At 31.3% G+C, this 16,063-nt stretch overlaps 1 protein-coding gene across 1 annotated transcript; it reads left to right on the top strand.

Annotated features, from left to right (window-relative positions):
* Positions 1–8,368: 8,368 nt before the first annotated feature.
* LOC123918284 (gibberellin receptor GID1B-like) lies at positions 8,369–11,163 on the top strand. The gene is made up of 2 exons (XM_045970325.1): positions 8,369–8,956; positions 9,662–11,163. Exons 1-2 carry the CDS (start codon positions 8,918–8,920, stop codon positions 10,658–10,660), a joined length of 1,038 nt encoding a protein of 345 aa, XP_045826281.1. The 5' UTR covers positions 8,369–8,917; the 3' UTR covers positions 10,661–11,163.
* The last annotated feature ends 4,900 nt before the right edge of the window (positions 11,164–16,063 follow it).

Raw genomic sequence — 16,063 nt, 5'->3', positions numbered from 1 at the left:
TATTTAGATAAAAAAGATATTTTTTTAAATTTGGAAAAGGACATATAATAGCGCTTTTGCAAAGACCGCTATTAAAAGATGACCTATAATAGCGTTTTCAGGGCACGGGCGCTATTAAAAACTGTATGCTTGAAGAACTATAATAGCGTTTTTCGAATAAAGCGCTGTTAAACGTTGTTTCCAAAGGCCTCCCAGGTAGCGGTAGTTTGCATACGATAGCGCTTTTTACCAAAAACGCTGTTAAAAGTGGATTTTTGATAGCGTTTTTAAGCGCTATTATATGCACCAAGACTTACAATAGCGGTAACAGTAATAGCGTTTTTAAGCGCTATTAAAAGTCAAAACAAGCGCTATTAAATGCCCTTTTTTGTTGTAGTGAAGTAGTTTCAGCTTCCTCCCGATTGCAGTTGTTGGAATCGAATTGTGATTTTCCCCTAACGTCATGGTTATGTATAGGTTGTTTCTAGGTAAAAATGGAGGATTAATTATAAGAGGGAGTAAGAGAGGGGAGAGATGAAAAAGAGGGTAAGTAGAAAAAGGAAGGAAATGAATTAAAGAAGGAAGTAGTAAGCAACACGGCAATTTTGTTTGGTATAAATTAGAGTGTGTGTGGCACATGTATGGCCACCGATTTCCATACTATAGGACAACACATCCAGCCAAATACATAAATGCACGCTATGCTTTTATTTTATTTTACTTGACTAAGATGTTCCTTTTAGTCACCATATTGTATTTGTACTATTATAGTATTTGTAACCAACCCTACAAAAGGAGGTGCATGAACATAATAATATATGTATGTATTAATTAAAGAAAGGGAAATAATGGTTTTAGCCTTTTGGTGGTGAGCCATATCCCTAACTAAGAACCTTTTGTTGTAAATATTATTCTCACTTGAGGAAAGAATCAATCAATATAGTAAAATATGTAAAAGAATTCACAAGTGCACTTGACCTAGTTATTAGGACATAAACTATTTACTTTTAATTTGTTCTTTGAGGTGACATAAACTTATATATAATCAAGTTTAGAACAATATGTCATATATGATTTATATTGTAGTTTTATATTATATATAATGCCCTAATATTATTTTTCTCTCAAAAAATGAACACAAATATTTCATCCCCATTGAAATTAATCATATTATGTATTGCATGCCTTTGTCGTATATGTTTATTGTAGATTTTTATCTTAAATGAAAGTAACGTTGTTGGTGAGCTTACACTTATTACCAAGTGATAGCAAGATGAATTATTGTAGCTGGATTAATTCAAAAAAGTTTTTGTGACTATTACCAACTTGTACTTAAATTATTAAGTGGTATCTATGACATGACCCGACTTAGTATTAATACTCATCCGTTCTTTTTAAATATTGTCAGTTTTTCCATAAAGAGATTGGTTCTTTATTTATATTTGTACGTCAATTTGAAAGTTCAACAATAATTATTCTAAATTGTTTATTGTATAGTAAAAATATTAGGTGTTCATAAAAAAATAAAATTAGGTGTTAATAAACAGCAAAAACTATCATTGAAAAACAATTCATTTGATCACAAGTTGCCGACTTATCATTGGGATGCTAGTGTGTGTCTCAGGATTATGGCTTCAATTAGCTGATCACGGTTTTTTTAACTAAATCTCATATGTTTAGTATGACATTCTTTTTTTTTGTGGTTAGGTGTGGAGTTGATGCCTCCTCATGATGTTTTGAGGTATTTTGAGGCTTTTTTGGGTATGAAGCATAGGTAGAAAAGATAGATTTGCGTAGTTGTTAATTTGACAAACTATTATGTTGATTGTCTGAAAATCTCGAAATGACGTATTCTTTTCGGAAGAGATATTTTCTATCGAGTGTTTGGTCAACAGAGTGAAACTTTTATCTTGGACATGATTTTGAGGTAAGAAAAAAAAACCATGGCTCCCCCTGTTCCTTTTACAAGTGTGGTATTCACCCTACTTTATGATGGAACCGGTAAAGTTTGTTGGGACATCGTGTCAGGTCTCAATGAGTCAGGGGAATTGGAGATCCTCTGGTTGCATAGTCCTACTTGTGGCTGATCATTGCATCTCTCTTCATGAAGAGTATTATATATTCTTCTCATGGCGGTGTTCTTGGGGTTCTAGTTTTGTTGGCGATTCCTTATAGTTTTATTTGTCTGTTTGTTTTTCTGTTTTACCTTAGAGATTGCTGGGTTCTGGTGGAGTGTACTTTTAATACCTCTTTATTTTGTTCCGAACTTTCTCTTATATGTTTTTCGTTTTCATATTAATATATAATATATTTGTCATTAAAAACAAAATCATCATAAATAATAAAATTTATTGATTCCTTTATTGTGTATACACTATAAAATAACCTTAAAATCACTTTCTTTTTTTTTACAATGAAGTAGCAATTTAGAATTAACCTTAAAATCACTTTAAAAAATAAGAAAATGAAGTAGCAATTTAGAAATAATTCGGATGTTTAATACACGGTGGAAGCAAACTTAATTTCTCTTTCTATTGTGAAATTGGATTTGTTCACACTTCACAGGCCAAAACCGATTCCACTAGTTTAAGCTCACCAAATAAAGACCGACAAAAACAAATTTATAGTGAATTTTATTTAAATTAAATATAAAAAATGGTACGAATTAATAAAAAGTAATTTAGTTTTGTTGAGTCAAGAGTTTCAAATTGAGTGAGGTTCGTATGAGACTTTCATTATTTTCTAAGACATTTTTAAGATACAAAATTTTGAAGATTAAAGTTCTAACTTGAGTTGCTTAATTACCTATTGGAACACTTTCTGAATGAATTAAGTTAATCAAGACATAATAGTACTTGCAAAAGAGTGAATAGAAACCCATGTAAAAGCAAAGGAAGAATGAAAAAAGCAACAAAAAGAAAACATATTAATTTTAGCGGGAAAGTGGCGGAAACCACTACTAACTATTGAGAAGAAAAAGAAAAGTATAGTAAATAGTAAAACATAAAACACCAAACACATGTTGCATGAATTTGATCAAGCAAAGGGTCCAAATCCAATAATCTATTGCAGCAAACAGTTGGTAGGTATAGCGTGGCTATCTCCATTCCCATTTGATTATTTGTGACATGTAAATTATGCCCACAATTTTCCACAAAAAATTAAATCCCACGTTTTGCAAAACTCTATTTTATATTTTAAAAGTTAACAAAATTCTAAAATTAAAATCTTAATTATTTGATCTTAATCAGACGATCAATATATAACTATTGCATGCAATTCGACTGCACTGAAATAGGTCTCAATAATAGGCCATCAAGCAAAACCGACGGCGGTAATCCACTAGAGAAGAGGTGGATCCAAATCAATGGTGAAAATAAGAAATAAAATTTTGATTAATCATCGCACTATTACTATAGAACAATGTGGAGAGATCGATACACATACACCCATAAAGGGTCCATTGATCATAGTACAAGCTCGTTTTGTGATTATATACAAAATTGTTTGGACCCATTTCATAAACGAGTGCCTCACAACTTTGCCACTTGTTTGTAGCGCACGGTGAGCAAGACAAGATACAATGGAAACCGGTTCCACCCAATACGACAAATTTTAATCATAAATCTTACCAATAATTAGCAATAGGAGCAAGAAAATATCATTTTGTATGTTTTCATTTAATAATATCCGTATCCAATAATGTGAAGTCTCTTATACTTAACCAACATCTTAAATTTGATCAATCGTTTAAGTATGTAGCAACATTAATAAAAGCTCTTAGAATTTAATCCATCGTTTAAACATGCAACAATGTTAAAACTTTTGAATTCAATGATCCGTCGTTTAAGCATGCAGCAACATTAATATTAAAATATTTTTATTTACAAAAATAAATACATGTCTTTATTTTTTATTAAGTTTTTTGCTACAATGGAACAATTTTTTACGAAGAACACTTTTTCTAAAAAAAAAATAATCAATTCATTTAACTAATTATAAAAATATTCTTAATATATTGAGAAATAAAATCAAAGAAAGTGCGATTAGACTAAGAATTAGTCTCCCTAATTAATATATGACCCGTCAATTTAATTGTCGTTTGACGAACTTGACCTCAGAGTTCCGATGAAAATTCAACAACATAATAATAGAAGAAATAAAAGAACTAAACTAAAATAACACTTTGTTTTCATAAATAGCATCCACCACTATTTTAGAATTACTTTCAAACACAACACAACGTTATTTCATCTTTTAGTAACAACTTAACATATTTTTTCTAGTAACGCAATAGCTTCATCTTCAATTGTATAACAAGCTTCTCTCAGATACAATTGCTACATGCTACAATAAAGTCCCCTTGAGAATTGCGAAGACACCAACCCCAACTTGTATGGCATGCTTTCTCGTAAAAGCTTGCACCCACGTTACATTTCCACCATCTAAAACTAGGACGATGTGAGTGCATTGTTAAAGGTTCATGAACAAATTTTATTCATTTATGTATGTGTGTCCAGACACTATTTATTTGTGTTTGTGTCCACATAAGACTTCACCTGATTTTGGTACATCAAACACAGTGTCTAACTAAATCAAACGAACGCAATTGATTTGAGTTGGATTTAAACAATCATTTATATGTCAAATTCGAATTGACTTAATTCGGTGATGTGCGAGTTAATTTAGGTAGGTAAATGAGTCATGGTAAAAAATATATCCTATATAATTTCACAATTATTTATTTGTTTGTACTTTTATTTTAGAAAATTCAATTATTTTTATTTTTGACACAGAAAATTCGATGATGTTTTTTAAATACAAAACCGGTTTTCTTTTTGAATGCAAAAAATACAAAACCTTACTGCTCCCAATAATATTTTTTTTCTTCAAATTATCGTAAAGAAAAGAAAGAAAAGAAAAAAAAGTAAATAAAAGGTTAGTTGTATTATTCAGAGACTGACAAAAAACATGCCGTCACGCGTATTCAGTAACGGACAAAACACTTGTCATGTTCAGTGGCATTTTGGTGAAATTGTGGGGATTGAGAGGGTATTTGAGTAAATTTAAATTGGAAGGGTGCGTTTGGCAAAACGGAAAAACGTTTAGACGAAACCCTTTGTCGACACGTGCTTGGCGTCGGCCGCACGCTGAGAAACTAATTTGTCTTCTTCTGGCTGGCTCTTTTTTTCCACCCAAAACTTTTTCCACATAGATACAACTCTTGCCCCTACCCTGTTTCTCACTACTACTCTAAGATACATGTTTTAGATACATATTAAAAAATATAAGTCCATAAAAATAAAAAATTATAATAATATTGTTAGAAAAAATAATATTTTTATTAAATTATTTCTATAAGTTATTTGTTTGTTCTTTATAAATAAATAGTACATGTAGTGATAATTAAGGGTATAATCGGAAAATATTACATGAGTAATATTCATTTTTATTAAGTAGTTTAATAACTAAAATTTTAACATTTTAAGGGAAAAAAATAGGTGTAGCCAGAATTCAAACTCAAGTTGATCAATCGTTAGTTGATTTAGTGGTGAGGCGTTGAACTTATTAGGAAGATCACGGTTTGATCTCTTGCAACTGCGATCGGGAGGAGCTGAAACAACTTGATGTCATAACTGACTCCCGAACTAGATTAAATTGATGGTGAAAGTCAAAAAAGAATTCAAACTCAAGTTGGTTGAACATTGAGTAGTGAGTCGTTAACGTTAAATTCAATTACATACTTGCAAGCACTTTGACAATCAATCACTATGAAAACAAAGAGTATGAGATTTTTAGAGATAGAAAATGTGTGTCTCGTGGTGCTGTTGGTGACGAACACCTTTATATAATAGGAGGCATGAAGTCCTTTGATCATTGCACGGCACTGAGTAATTATATTTTAGATCGTCTGATTTTGATCGGACGATCCAGATATTAAAGAATAATAAAAATTGTGACCTAGATTATGAAAAGTTCCATTTATTTCATTTAGTTCCAAAAGTAGTCCGTGATAAATAATGTGGGCTTTGCGTGGGCGTATAAAGTAATTTCCGTTATGATAAATGTGGAAAAACAAAACTCAATATTATTGTGGAATTTTTTTGACCATTGATATTTTGTAGAATGAGAAAGTCTTAGATAGGCACAACTAGTTAGGCACAAATTTTAGGCACACTCACACAAATCAAAAAAATAAAAGAAAATTAAATTTGTCACATCAATTTATATTACTTTAATTACTTTATTTTTAATTTTTTTTACTTAATGTGAGTGTGCCTAACACTACTCATTTGTATTTGTTTCTATACAAGTATTTTCCTCGTAGAATATGGAAGACAAAATATAAAAAAAGGTTAACTTAAAGACATAATAATATTGTTAAAAAGTCCAAAACGGGGTTGTCAATAGCCATCAACAAGAACAAGAAAAAGAAAGCTTCTTCTGTAGACAAACTCGTCCGTCACAAGTCATTTCTCTCTCAAATACACAAAGGATACAGACAAAACAATATACGGACATCAAATATAAATAAATCTTAAATTCAATTATTATTATTTTTGACATAATTTATTCATGTATATAAATAAACCACTCTTTTTTTAAAAAAATTTAACAAACCAAAATGATATATATAAACATAATGAAGTGATCTCCTCAGCACAAGATGTACCGAGGTAGATTATGAAAGATTACAGTAGAGTAAAAAAAAAAAATCATAAAAACAAATTATACAAGGCACAAACAAAACAATAAATTAGACCATCAACTATGACCGTTTAAAACTAAAGTATCACTCGTCGTCTTCAACCACCTATAGAAATTTTTTTTTTTAATCTTGTCCAACATGTGAAGTAATGAGTTTGATGAGTCTCTAAACAATATATGGTTTCTTTCGTTTCACACAACCCAAATGCAAACAATCAGATGAGTTGCATAAAAGAACGGCGCGCTCGAAGATCACTTGCGGAATAAGTAAGCAGGACAAATTGATCAGATGGAGTATGTAAATCCACCAATGAAAAACCGATCCACTTTACATTTGAAGCTAACACCTATAGTTGATTTTGATTTTTTTTTATAAAGAATTTACTATTTTGTTTTTTGAAGTTATAAAATTAATTAGATGATATTAACACATGTCTTAAAAATTTTAAAAAGAAGTTTGTGTTAAAAAAAAATAATTTTTAAAGAAATTATGTGCAAAATCTTGTTAGAATCCAAAGCAACTCAGAAATAATCGATTGCCAGATCGAAACATGATCAATCAACGGGGTTAATTACCACAAGAATTACCAAAAAAATCTACGAATCCATTAGCACGACAAAATATTACTATCGTCAACACAGATAATCTACGCACCTAACCCTTTCAAACAAAAATAGACCACATCAAGTCTTGATAATTTCAGCTTGTGAGAGACTTCCAACCAAAAAGTGCACAGAGTCCCACTCTCCACCATGAAGCGGCTTTACATTTAATTTATTATTAAGTAAAATTAATATTTGTCAATGTATTATTATTAATAATATATTTGTTGTTTTTTAAAAAATATTTGTCAATGTAAAATTAAACGTAGCTTAACATTTTTTAATCACAAAACATAGCTAAATACTAATAAGTGTTCTCAAAATTACTAGTTAAGCATGTAAAGTATAAAAAGTCATTTTAGAAATAACAATTTTCAAAAACTCAAATACACGATTTTTAAATGAAAATTTTTAAATTTGTTTTCTTAACAAATGCTATAAGACTCCCCTTATTAATAATTAGGTTAAATCATACTTTAATCTTTTAATATAATTTTAGTCCCTTTAAGTTTTTTTTTTTTACAATTTTATTCTCTTAAATCACAAATGTTAGGTAATTTAGTCCTTTAAATTACTATTCGTTTTATTTTAGTTCCTTAACTTATGAATGATAAACTCTTTAGTCCCTTAAATTAAAAATATTAAAATGTTTTGGTTCTTAATAAAAGAAGCAAATTGTCTAAAAAAAATTGTAACTTAAATGACAAAATTATCCAACATTCATAACTTAAGAGACTGAAATAAATAAAAATATTTATAACTTAAGATACTAAAATAAAATAGTTAAAAAATCAAAGTAAAATTTAAAATTAATTTTATACGAACAAAAATATATTTTAGCCTAGTACAGTCATAATTATGATAAATTGTACCAAAAAAAAAGACTTTAATTTGTATCACTATCAACGTAATGTTTTTTTACACATGCATCAAATGATGTGTTGCCATATCATTTAATGAATGTGACACATCATGTATTTTCAAACATCATAATAATATGTTGATATATTATTGAACGCATGTGTAAATTAAATTAAAAAAAATATGATAAATTGAGCATGAGAAATGAGAAATATATTTTGCTTTACACAAAAAAGAAAAGAAAAGTGGGACCCAATATGAGCAGTTTAATTCGGCCGCCAGCTTTGTCGTCTCTCTTGTCTCTCCGTTTACATCTCTCTCTCTCTCTTCCTTCTTCTCCTCCGTCCTCCGTTCTCCTTTTCCTTTGACTACTCTCTCTCTCTCTCTCTCTCTCTCTCTCTCCCCTTTTTCTCTCTCCTCTTCACCACTCTCTTTCTTATCTTCTTCATTCACACCTCATCATATCATATACTCCCTCTCCTCCTCCTACTACTACTATCTCATTGAATCAATCCATCAATGTGAAAATCGTGTGATCCCTTTCATTTCTTCTTCAAACTCTCTCACCTTAAACCGACAAATCAATCTTACCCAACTCATCTTTTCTTTCATTTTCCTATTTTTCTAATCATTTTTATTATGAGGCGGCATAAAAGCTCCGTTTTTTTCTATCTTTGAGGATCACTGTTACTTTTTAAGCCTCTTTCTTTCTATTTCCTTTTTCTTTCAATCATTCTCCTTTAGATACAAAAAACACAACACAAACATGGCTGGAAGTAATGAAGTCAACCTTAATGAATCTAAGGTAAATTTCTTGTTTTTGGGTTTTTGGTTTTTTTTCCTTCTTCTTACTTTGTTTGATTCTAGCATTGTGTTTCATTCTTTTCTTTGTTTGAAGAAGTGATTTGTGATGTTTTTGATGTTGGGTTTGGTGTTTAAGGGGAAAAGTTTCAATCTTTAACATCGATTGGGAAGGATTTGCATATTTGTTGTGGAAAATCTCTGAGTTAAAGAGAGTATTGTCTCTTTGTTTTTTTATATCCTCTCTGGGTTTTGTTGATAATGATGGTCCCTCTATAATAGGGTTCATTTCAATTTTTTTGTTGTTTGTACTTTCTTACATGTAGGCCTCTTGGGTTTCTTGTTCTGGTAAGTTGGTAAATTTCTGTTTGATTTATTGTCCAAAGTTGAAAAATTATCCCCTTTTCCCTATGATTTCTATGTCTCTTTTTATGATCCCTTTTTTCAATAATTTCTTGCTTTTATAAGCTTTGAGCTTTGAATAGAGTTTTTTGTTTGAAGGACTATACTACAGTGTCAAATGAAATGCATAGTTCATATGGATAAGGTTCTATTCTATTCTAAGTTCTAACAACATAGTTCATATGTATAAGTTTTGATTACAGGTTTTGTTTTTTTCATTTAGGAGTACTATTTTATTCTATAGTGTCAAATGAAATGTATAGTTCATATTGGACAAGGTTCTAATAACATGTTACAATGTTTGTAGAGTGTTGTTCCTCTCAATACTTGGGTGCTTATCTCCAATTTCAAGCTTGCTTACAATCTACTAAGGCGTGCCGATGGAACATTCAATAGAGAGTTAGCTGAGTTCCTTGACCGCAAGGTCCCCGCCAATACTATTCCAGTTGATGGAGTATTCTCTTTCGATCACGTGGATCGAAACACAGGACTGTTTAGTAGGGTTTATCAACCTGCTCCTGAGAATGTTACTACTTGCGGCATTATAGAGCTGGAAAAGCCCTTAAGCACCACAGAGATTGTACCTGTCATAATCTTCTTCCACGGTGGAAGCTTCTCTCATTCCTCTGCAAACAGTGCTATCTATGACACTTTCTGCCGTCGCCTCGTGAGCATGTGTAAGGCCGTTGTTGTTTCTGTAAACTACCGGCGATCACCTGAGCATCGGTATCCGTGTGCTTACGAAGACGGTTGGAATGCTCTCAATTGGGTTAAGTCAAGGACATGGCTTCAAAGTGGAAAAGATTCTAAGGTTTATGTTTACATGGCTGGCGATAGTTCTGGTGGTAACATTGCTCATCATGTTGCGGTGAGGGCTGCTGAGGAAGATGTCGAGGTACTAGGTAATATTCTTCTCCATCCACTTTTCGGTGGGGAGAAGCGTACAGAATCGGAGAAGAAACTGGATGGAAAGTATTTCGTGAAGTTGCAAGATCGTGATTGGTATTGGAGAGCTTTTCTCCCTGAAGGGGAAGATAGAGATCACCATGCTTGTAATCCACTTGGACCTAAAGGTAAAAGCCTTAAAGGACTTAAGTTCCCTAAAAGCCTTGTTTGTGTGGCCGGTTTGGATCTTCTACAAGATTGGCAATTGGAATACGCCGAAGGTCTCAAGAATTATGACCATGATGTCAAACTTCTTTACCTAAAGGAAGCTACTATTGGTTTCTACTTCTTGCCTAATAATGATCATTTCTATTGCCTCATGAATGAGATAAACGCCTTCGTGCATCCTCCTAACTGTTGATATATTACTACTAGTACTACTGCGACTACTACTACTACTACTACTTAACCATACATGACTAAAAGCCTGACTTGTATTTTTTATGTCCCTACTTTATAGTGGTGGTGTGTAGTTATAATATATTATGTAGCATTACTCACTGTCTTAACATCTATGGTGGTAAATCTGAGCTTTCTGTATCCGGTGGACTATTTCTTCCTGTTCTCTGCCTATATCTTTTAAAGGGTAGCACCGATTTCAGGCGTCTGAGGTGACCAGAGTTCGGTTTGGTTCGTTTACGGGGTTTGGCTGTACCACCGTATACGATGCTTTACTCCATTTTACTAGTTCGACCTCGAAAGCAGAAGGGGAGATACAAGATAGGGCTTGGCTGATCAATTTGATTAAGTGAGTGTTTTTATGTTGTATAACTATTATATAGAGTGGGAACTTTTGAGTATAGCCCATCTTGTTGTGAACTTGTATGTTATTATAGTAATATAAATGTCTTGTTTGTTTGCTAATGTTGTAGTGTTCTATGTTGTGTCCTGCTCTTTTTTTTCCTTCAATTTCTTGACATAAAAGTTACATGTTTATTTTCTTTTTGTTGATGTATTGAAGTTAGAGAAATGTTGGAAAATATCTTTCTATCAACACATATTTGTTATTGACTGAATTTTGTTTTTGTGAAGTCACTTATAATGAGATAACTGAATTTGCATTCTATACATTCTATAGAATGAAGTCATAATAATGTGTTGTTACTTATTAGCATTCCTCGTCAAGTAAGAGCTGTATTGATTGAGATATGTTTGCGCCAAATTTTGGTTGGTAATGGTGGAAAGGGTGCAAGAGTTAGCTTGTGGGAGGTAAGTTTTTTAAGTAGGAATCGAACTTACAACACGTACAATGTACACAAATGACTCGTATTAGATCCTCGTGGGAGGCAAGTTCATGCGATGCAACAAAGATAAAAAGAAACAACGCCCCTAGATATATATACAAAAAGTTGAACCATGTGTGTGGTACGGTGTTTCCTTTAGTGAAATCGCGGTAGAAAACCACATCATGTTTTCTAGCTTCTCATTGTGACACGCGATTAGCTTTTCGACAGGCAAACCAAACAGGTTAGAAAACAGTGACTGTGATTAAAATGATGAAGCTGCATATGAATTTGAATTATTGTATGGTTTTTCTCCCACTATTTTCATGTCAGTTATAGGTCCAACATAAGATTCACTTCAAAAGATTGACACCAAATGTCCAATGTAGAAAAGAGTAGCATTTCTTGTCATTGCATATATGCTTTAGGCATATCTGTTACAAAGGAATAATGGAACATGACAAGGGTGGGTAGGATAGGAGGACAATCCTTAGTCCTTGTTCATTCATTACCTTAAAGTCAAATCCCATCCACCAAAAGGACATCCTCAGAAGCTTTCACAGAAGAGTGATTAGCACGAGTTTTAATCATCAATTTCTCCATCTTTCAACAACAATTAGGTTAAGGGTTGAGATCCTCTGTAGTGACATTTTTACTGCCGTGAGATCTCGGCCACTCATTTTATTAATGGTAATGAATAATTTCATTTTTTTCTCTTTAATTTTGTCATTTTTTTTTTGTTTTCACCATCAGTATCCGGTCTACGGGACCGTCTAATCTGATTCGGGGGTCAGTTCTGACATTAAGTGGTTTCAGTTTCCTTTCGTTGCGGGGAATCAAACCGTAATCATTCCTACTAAATCCAGCGTCAATGACCACTGAATCAACTAACGATTGCGTTGTCTTATTTGATGATATAATTTGGTGTTTGTGTGGTCTTTATTTGATCAAATAGTTTGCCTCCACATTAAGCCTAGACTACTATTTTGTACCCTAAAAAAGTACAATGTGATAAACTTGATGAAAAGCATTTATTCCACGAACAATACACTGAATTGTATTTATTCCAAAGAAAATGCTTTCTATTCCTCTTTTGTTTGAGGCTATAAGATAGAGTCTTTTCTTTTAGCAAAAAGCTTCATTGAAAAATATTCAAAAAAACATATATATGACTTTATTCCATTTTATTCTATTATATCCCATTCTACATTGTTATTCCATTTAATCATCTCATAAATACTGAAGTATACTAATATACAAATTTTCTATATGCTTGACTAGTATTCATGAACAGCTAAGCTTTGACAAAGACATGAAACTCTTGTCTTTTAGTAGTATTGATTTTCTTGGGATACTTATCTACTTTTATCTTTTTGTGATTTTTTATTTTGTGGAAGAAAAAAACAAAATAAATTAAGATAATTAGGCACAAAGACTTGTGTTAGAAACTTAAAGCTTTGATTATCACGTTTGTTGTGCAAGATTATTGTGCTTAACTTCTTCATGTCTTATTATGAATAGTGGTTTCTGATTACGTGTTTGAAAATATTCCCTAATACGACAGAAAAAGGAGTCATTATCAATAAATGGGATTTGTTTATTTTGGATTATGGACAAAATTTTATTGTTATGCTTGATACCTTGCTTTTCAATGCTTTATTATAAATAAATTAAAAATATTTGATTGGTCATTGCTTATGTTATGCGCATTCACACCAATCCCATTATGACGAATCTTCTACTCAAGCGTGTCGTTAGTGCCCAATTTTATAATAGCATACTATGTGTTCTTAAATCATAGTTGTTCCACCTCATGTTGGTTACCTACTTTCACCTTAAATCCATTTCTATATAGTTGGATTTTCATACAAGAAATTAAAAGTTTAAGCACAAGCTAATATGTTGCTGAAAAGAGCAATAGAGTTAAGTTGCTAGGTGTTTGACCATGAGTGCTTAGATTAGAATATTATGGTGCGTTTGATCGCTAAAAAATAAGGGACTTGTAGTTGTACTATGTTTGATTTTAAAACTGTTTCTGGTACTGGACAAACTGGGGGCCAAGGGACAGGACAAAACTTGAAATTCTTGTCCCCCACAGAATCACGGGACAACTTTTTGTCCTCAGCACAAGTTGTCTAAAATACCAAAATAACATTTTATCCACCAAACATTGTACAACACAAAGTTTGTTCAATACCTTAAACGTTTGTCTTGTGTTGTTCTGTCTTGTACTGTCATGTACTGTTCTGTCCAGTATTTATATTTTACAGATCAAACGGACCCTCGTAGCGAGTCACGGTGATTTTACAAAGTTACAAAATGTAGTTTTTTGTGGCTTACTTGTGATGATTTTGTCAATCTCACTTATGATCTAAATATACACATAATGAGCATAGTGATAAAAATGATAGTTAAATATCTATTTCACAGAAAAATAGGACTAATTAGACAAATTGTTAAGAGTTGAGACATCAATTGGAAGCATAATATAGAAAATGCCTAACCACTTCTCCAAATTTCAACTCTATGAATAGAGAATGAATTCCTTGTTATTTCAATTGTTAATAAAGACAGGAATTCATACTACATGTAGTCAAAATTGTAGTTTTACGGTTTTTTTTGTTGACGGAATTGTAATTTTACAGTTATGATAAATAACTGACCATTTTAATTAAGATCGAACAATTTAAATTTAAAATAAATTTATCTATTTTATTTAAACCGTCTAATTTTGATTGAACAGTGACATCTATCATGACTGCAAAATTGCATACAATGCAAATCCATAAAAATAGTAGTTAAAAAAGATAGGATAGATTATATAAATTTATCAAACTTGCAATGAATTGTGTGATTTATTATAGATTAAATAACTAAAAGATCTTTGACCAGTAGTTGCATTTTACACATTCGTTGGATCTTCTAAATTGATATCAGTTGTAAATTGGGTTGGTCTTTAATTTTATACTGAATGAATAAAGAGGCAAATATAAGCTTAGTAATTTTTATTTTTTTGGTAGAAAGTAATTTTCTTATTAACATAAGTCACTAAGTGTGGTAAGTGACGAGAAAATTTAAGTAGTATGTTAGAGATTCTGAGTTCGTTAATCAACTTCATTGTAAAAAAAAAGAAAATCTTATTAACATAATAACATCAATAATTAAAAAAAAATTAATAGTAAAAATTCGTAATAAAATATTAAAAGTCTTTTAAATTCATAAGCAACTACATATTCATTTATTTTTTTTGACAAACAACTACATATTCATTTATATGCTACTAAACATAAATTAAGTTGTTCCATATAGTTAATGTAATTTTTAAATTAGGATTAACATCATCTTTCATTAGAAACTGATTCTTAGTTTGTTATTGTGATTTTTAAGCAACTTCACATTTTGCTTTAAACTCTTCATAATAGATTGAAGAACTGTTTGCATCTTTCTTCTCAAATAATATACATTTTAAAGTCGTTCATATTTTCGGATAGAAAAATTATCGTGTTGATAAAATGACCAATTGTTGAATGCCTTAATTAATAATTATTACCTTTTTACCTTTTGCTTTCATGAAAAAAAGAAAAGAAGGAGTAATTTGAAAATAATCCCTACCTACCCTTAGACTAAGACCGAGCCATTTTGGTACTAACTAGTCAACATTTTCTCAATTCATGATAATATTAAAACCAGGATTAGTATTTGAATGATTTGAATTCAAGGGAACAGGATTTCTTGCGGGAAATTTTTCACGCAGTTTCACGCTGTGTTAAATAAGGACTGTCCGATCTAATCTGAATGGTTCAGATTAATTTGGACTGATTTTGTATAGATTCAATATGAACCGACCGATCTGAAATAGACGGATAAGATCTAAAACAGCGTGTAACTTTGTGATTTACAACTGCAGAGAATCTTGATCCGAATTCAAGATACTTATATTCATTTGAAGTCTTTGAATGGTTGTAGGCCAAACCACATCAAACAAACAAATAATAAAATAAAATATGAACCACCACTAAAGACAAAACTTAACAAAAACAGCTTGTTACTACCTGATTTGTAGTCAAAATCATGCAATAGGGCAATATCTTCAAATGGGTGAAAATGGGTTTGGGACCTACTTATCTTGTTCATTGTTTCTAGCAAATAAACTTTCAAAAACTACTTGTCATTCTGATAGTAACCCAAATCCATTCTATCTACAGAAGGAACTTTAACTTTTAGAAGAGTGAAAACGAAATTCATAAAGAATGGGGAGCTAACAAACAAACTCTTTAACCTTTTCCTATTGTGTACACTTCATTTATGGTCCTAATATTTCTCCCTAACTTTTGTATTTAGTGCAACAATTAATCAACTGGTTTTTATTAAAGGATATTCTCTTTTATTAATCAAAACTCAGTTGATAAGTCTAGTAAGCTTAATTTAGTTGGTAATAACATTGCATTATATATGCAGATGTCGAAGTTTGAATCTTAAACACTACACTTATTGACATAAAGATGAAATTCTAACCACTCCAAACTATCTGATAAAAAAAT

This window comes from Trifolium pratense, linkage group LG1 (genome assembly GCF_020283565.1).
Source record: "Trifolium pratense cultivar HEN17-A07 linkage group LG1, ARS_RC_1.1, whole genome shotgun sequence".
NCBI classification, from domain to species: domain Eukaryota; kingdom Viridiplantae; phylum Streptophyta; class Magnoliopsida; order Fabales; family Fabaceae; genus Trifolium; species Trifolium pratense.
This window is presented reverse-complemented; position numbering and strand designations above follow the sequence as displayed.

Coding starts and splice junctions, on each gene's coding strand:
- LOC123918284 (XM_045970325.1), top strand. CDS start 8,918: ATGGCTGGAAGTAATGAAGTCAACCTTAATGAATCTAAG. Junction 8,957..9,661: donor TCAACCTTAATGAATCTAAG/GTAAATTTCTTG, acceptor CAATGTTTGTAG/AGTGTTGTTCCTCTCAATAC.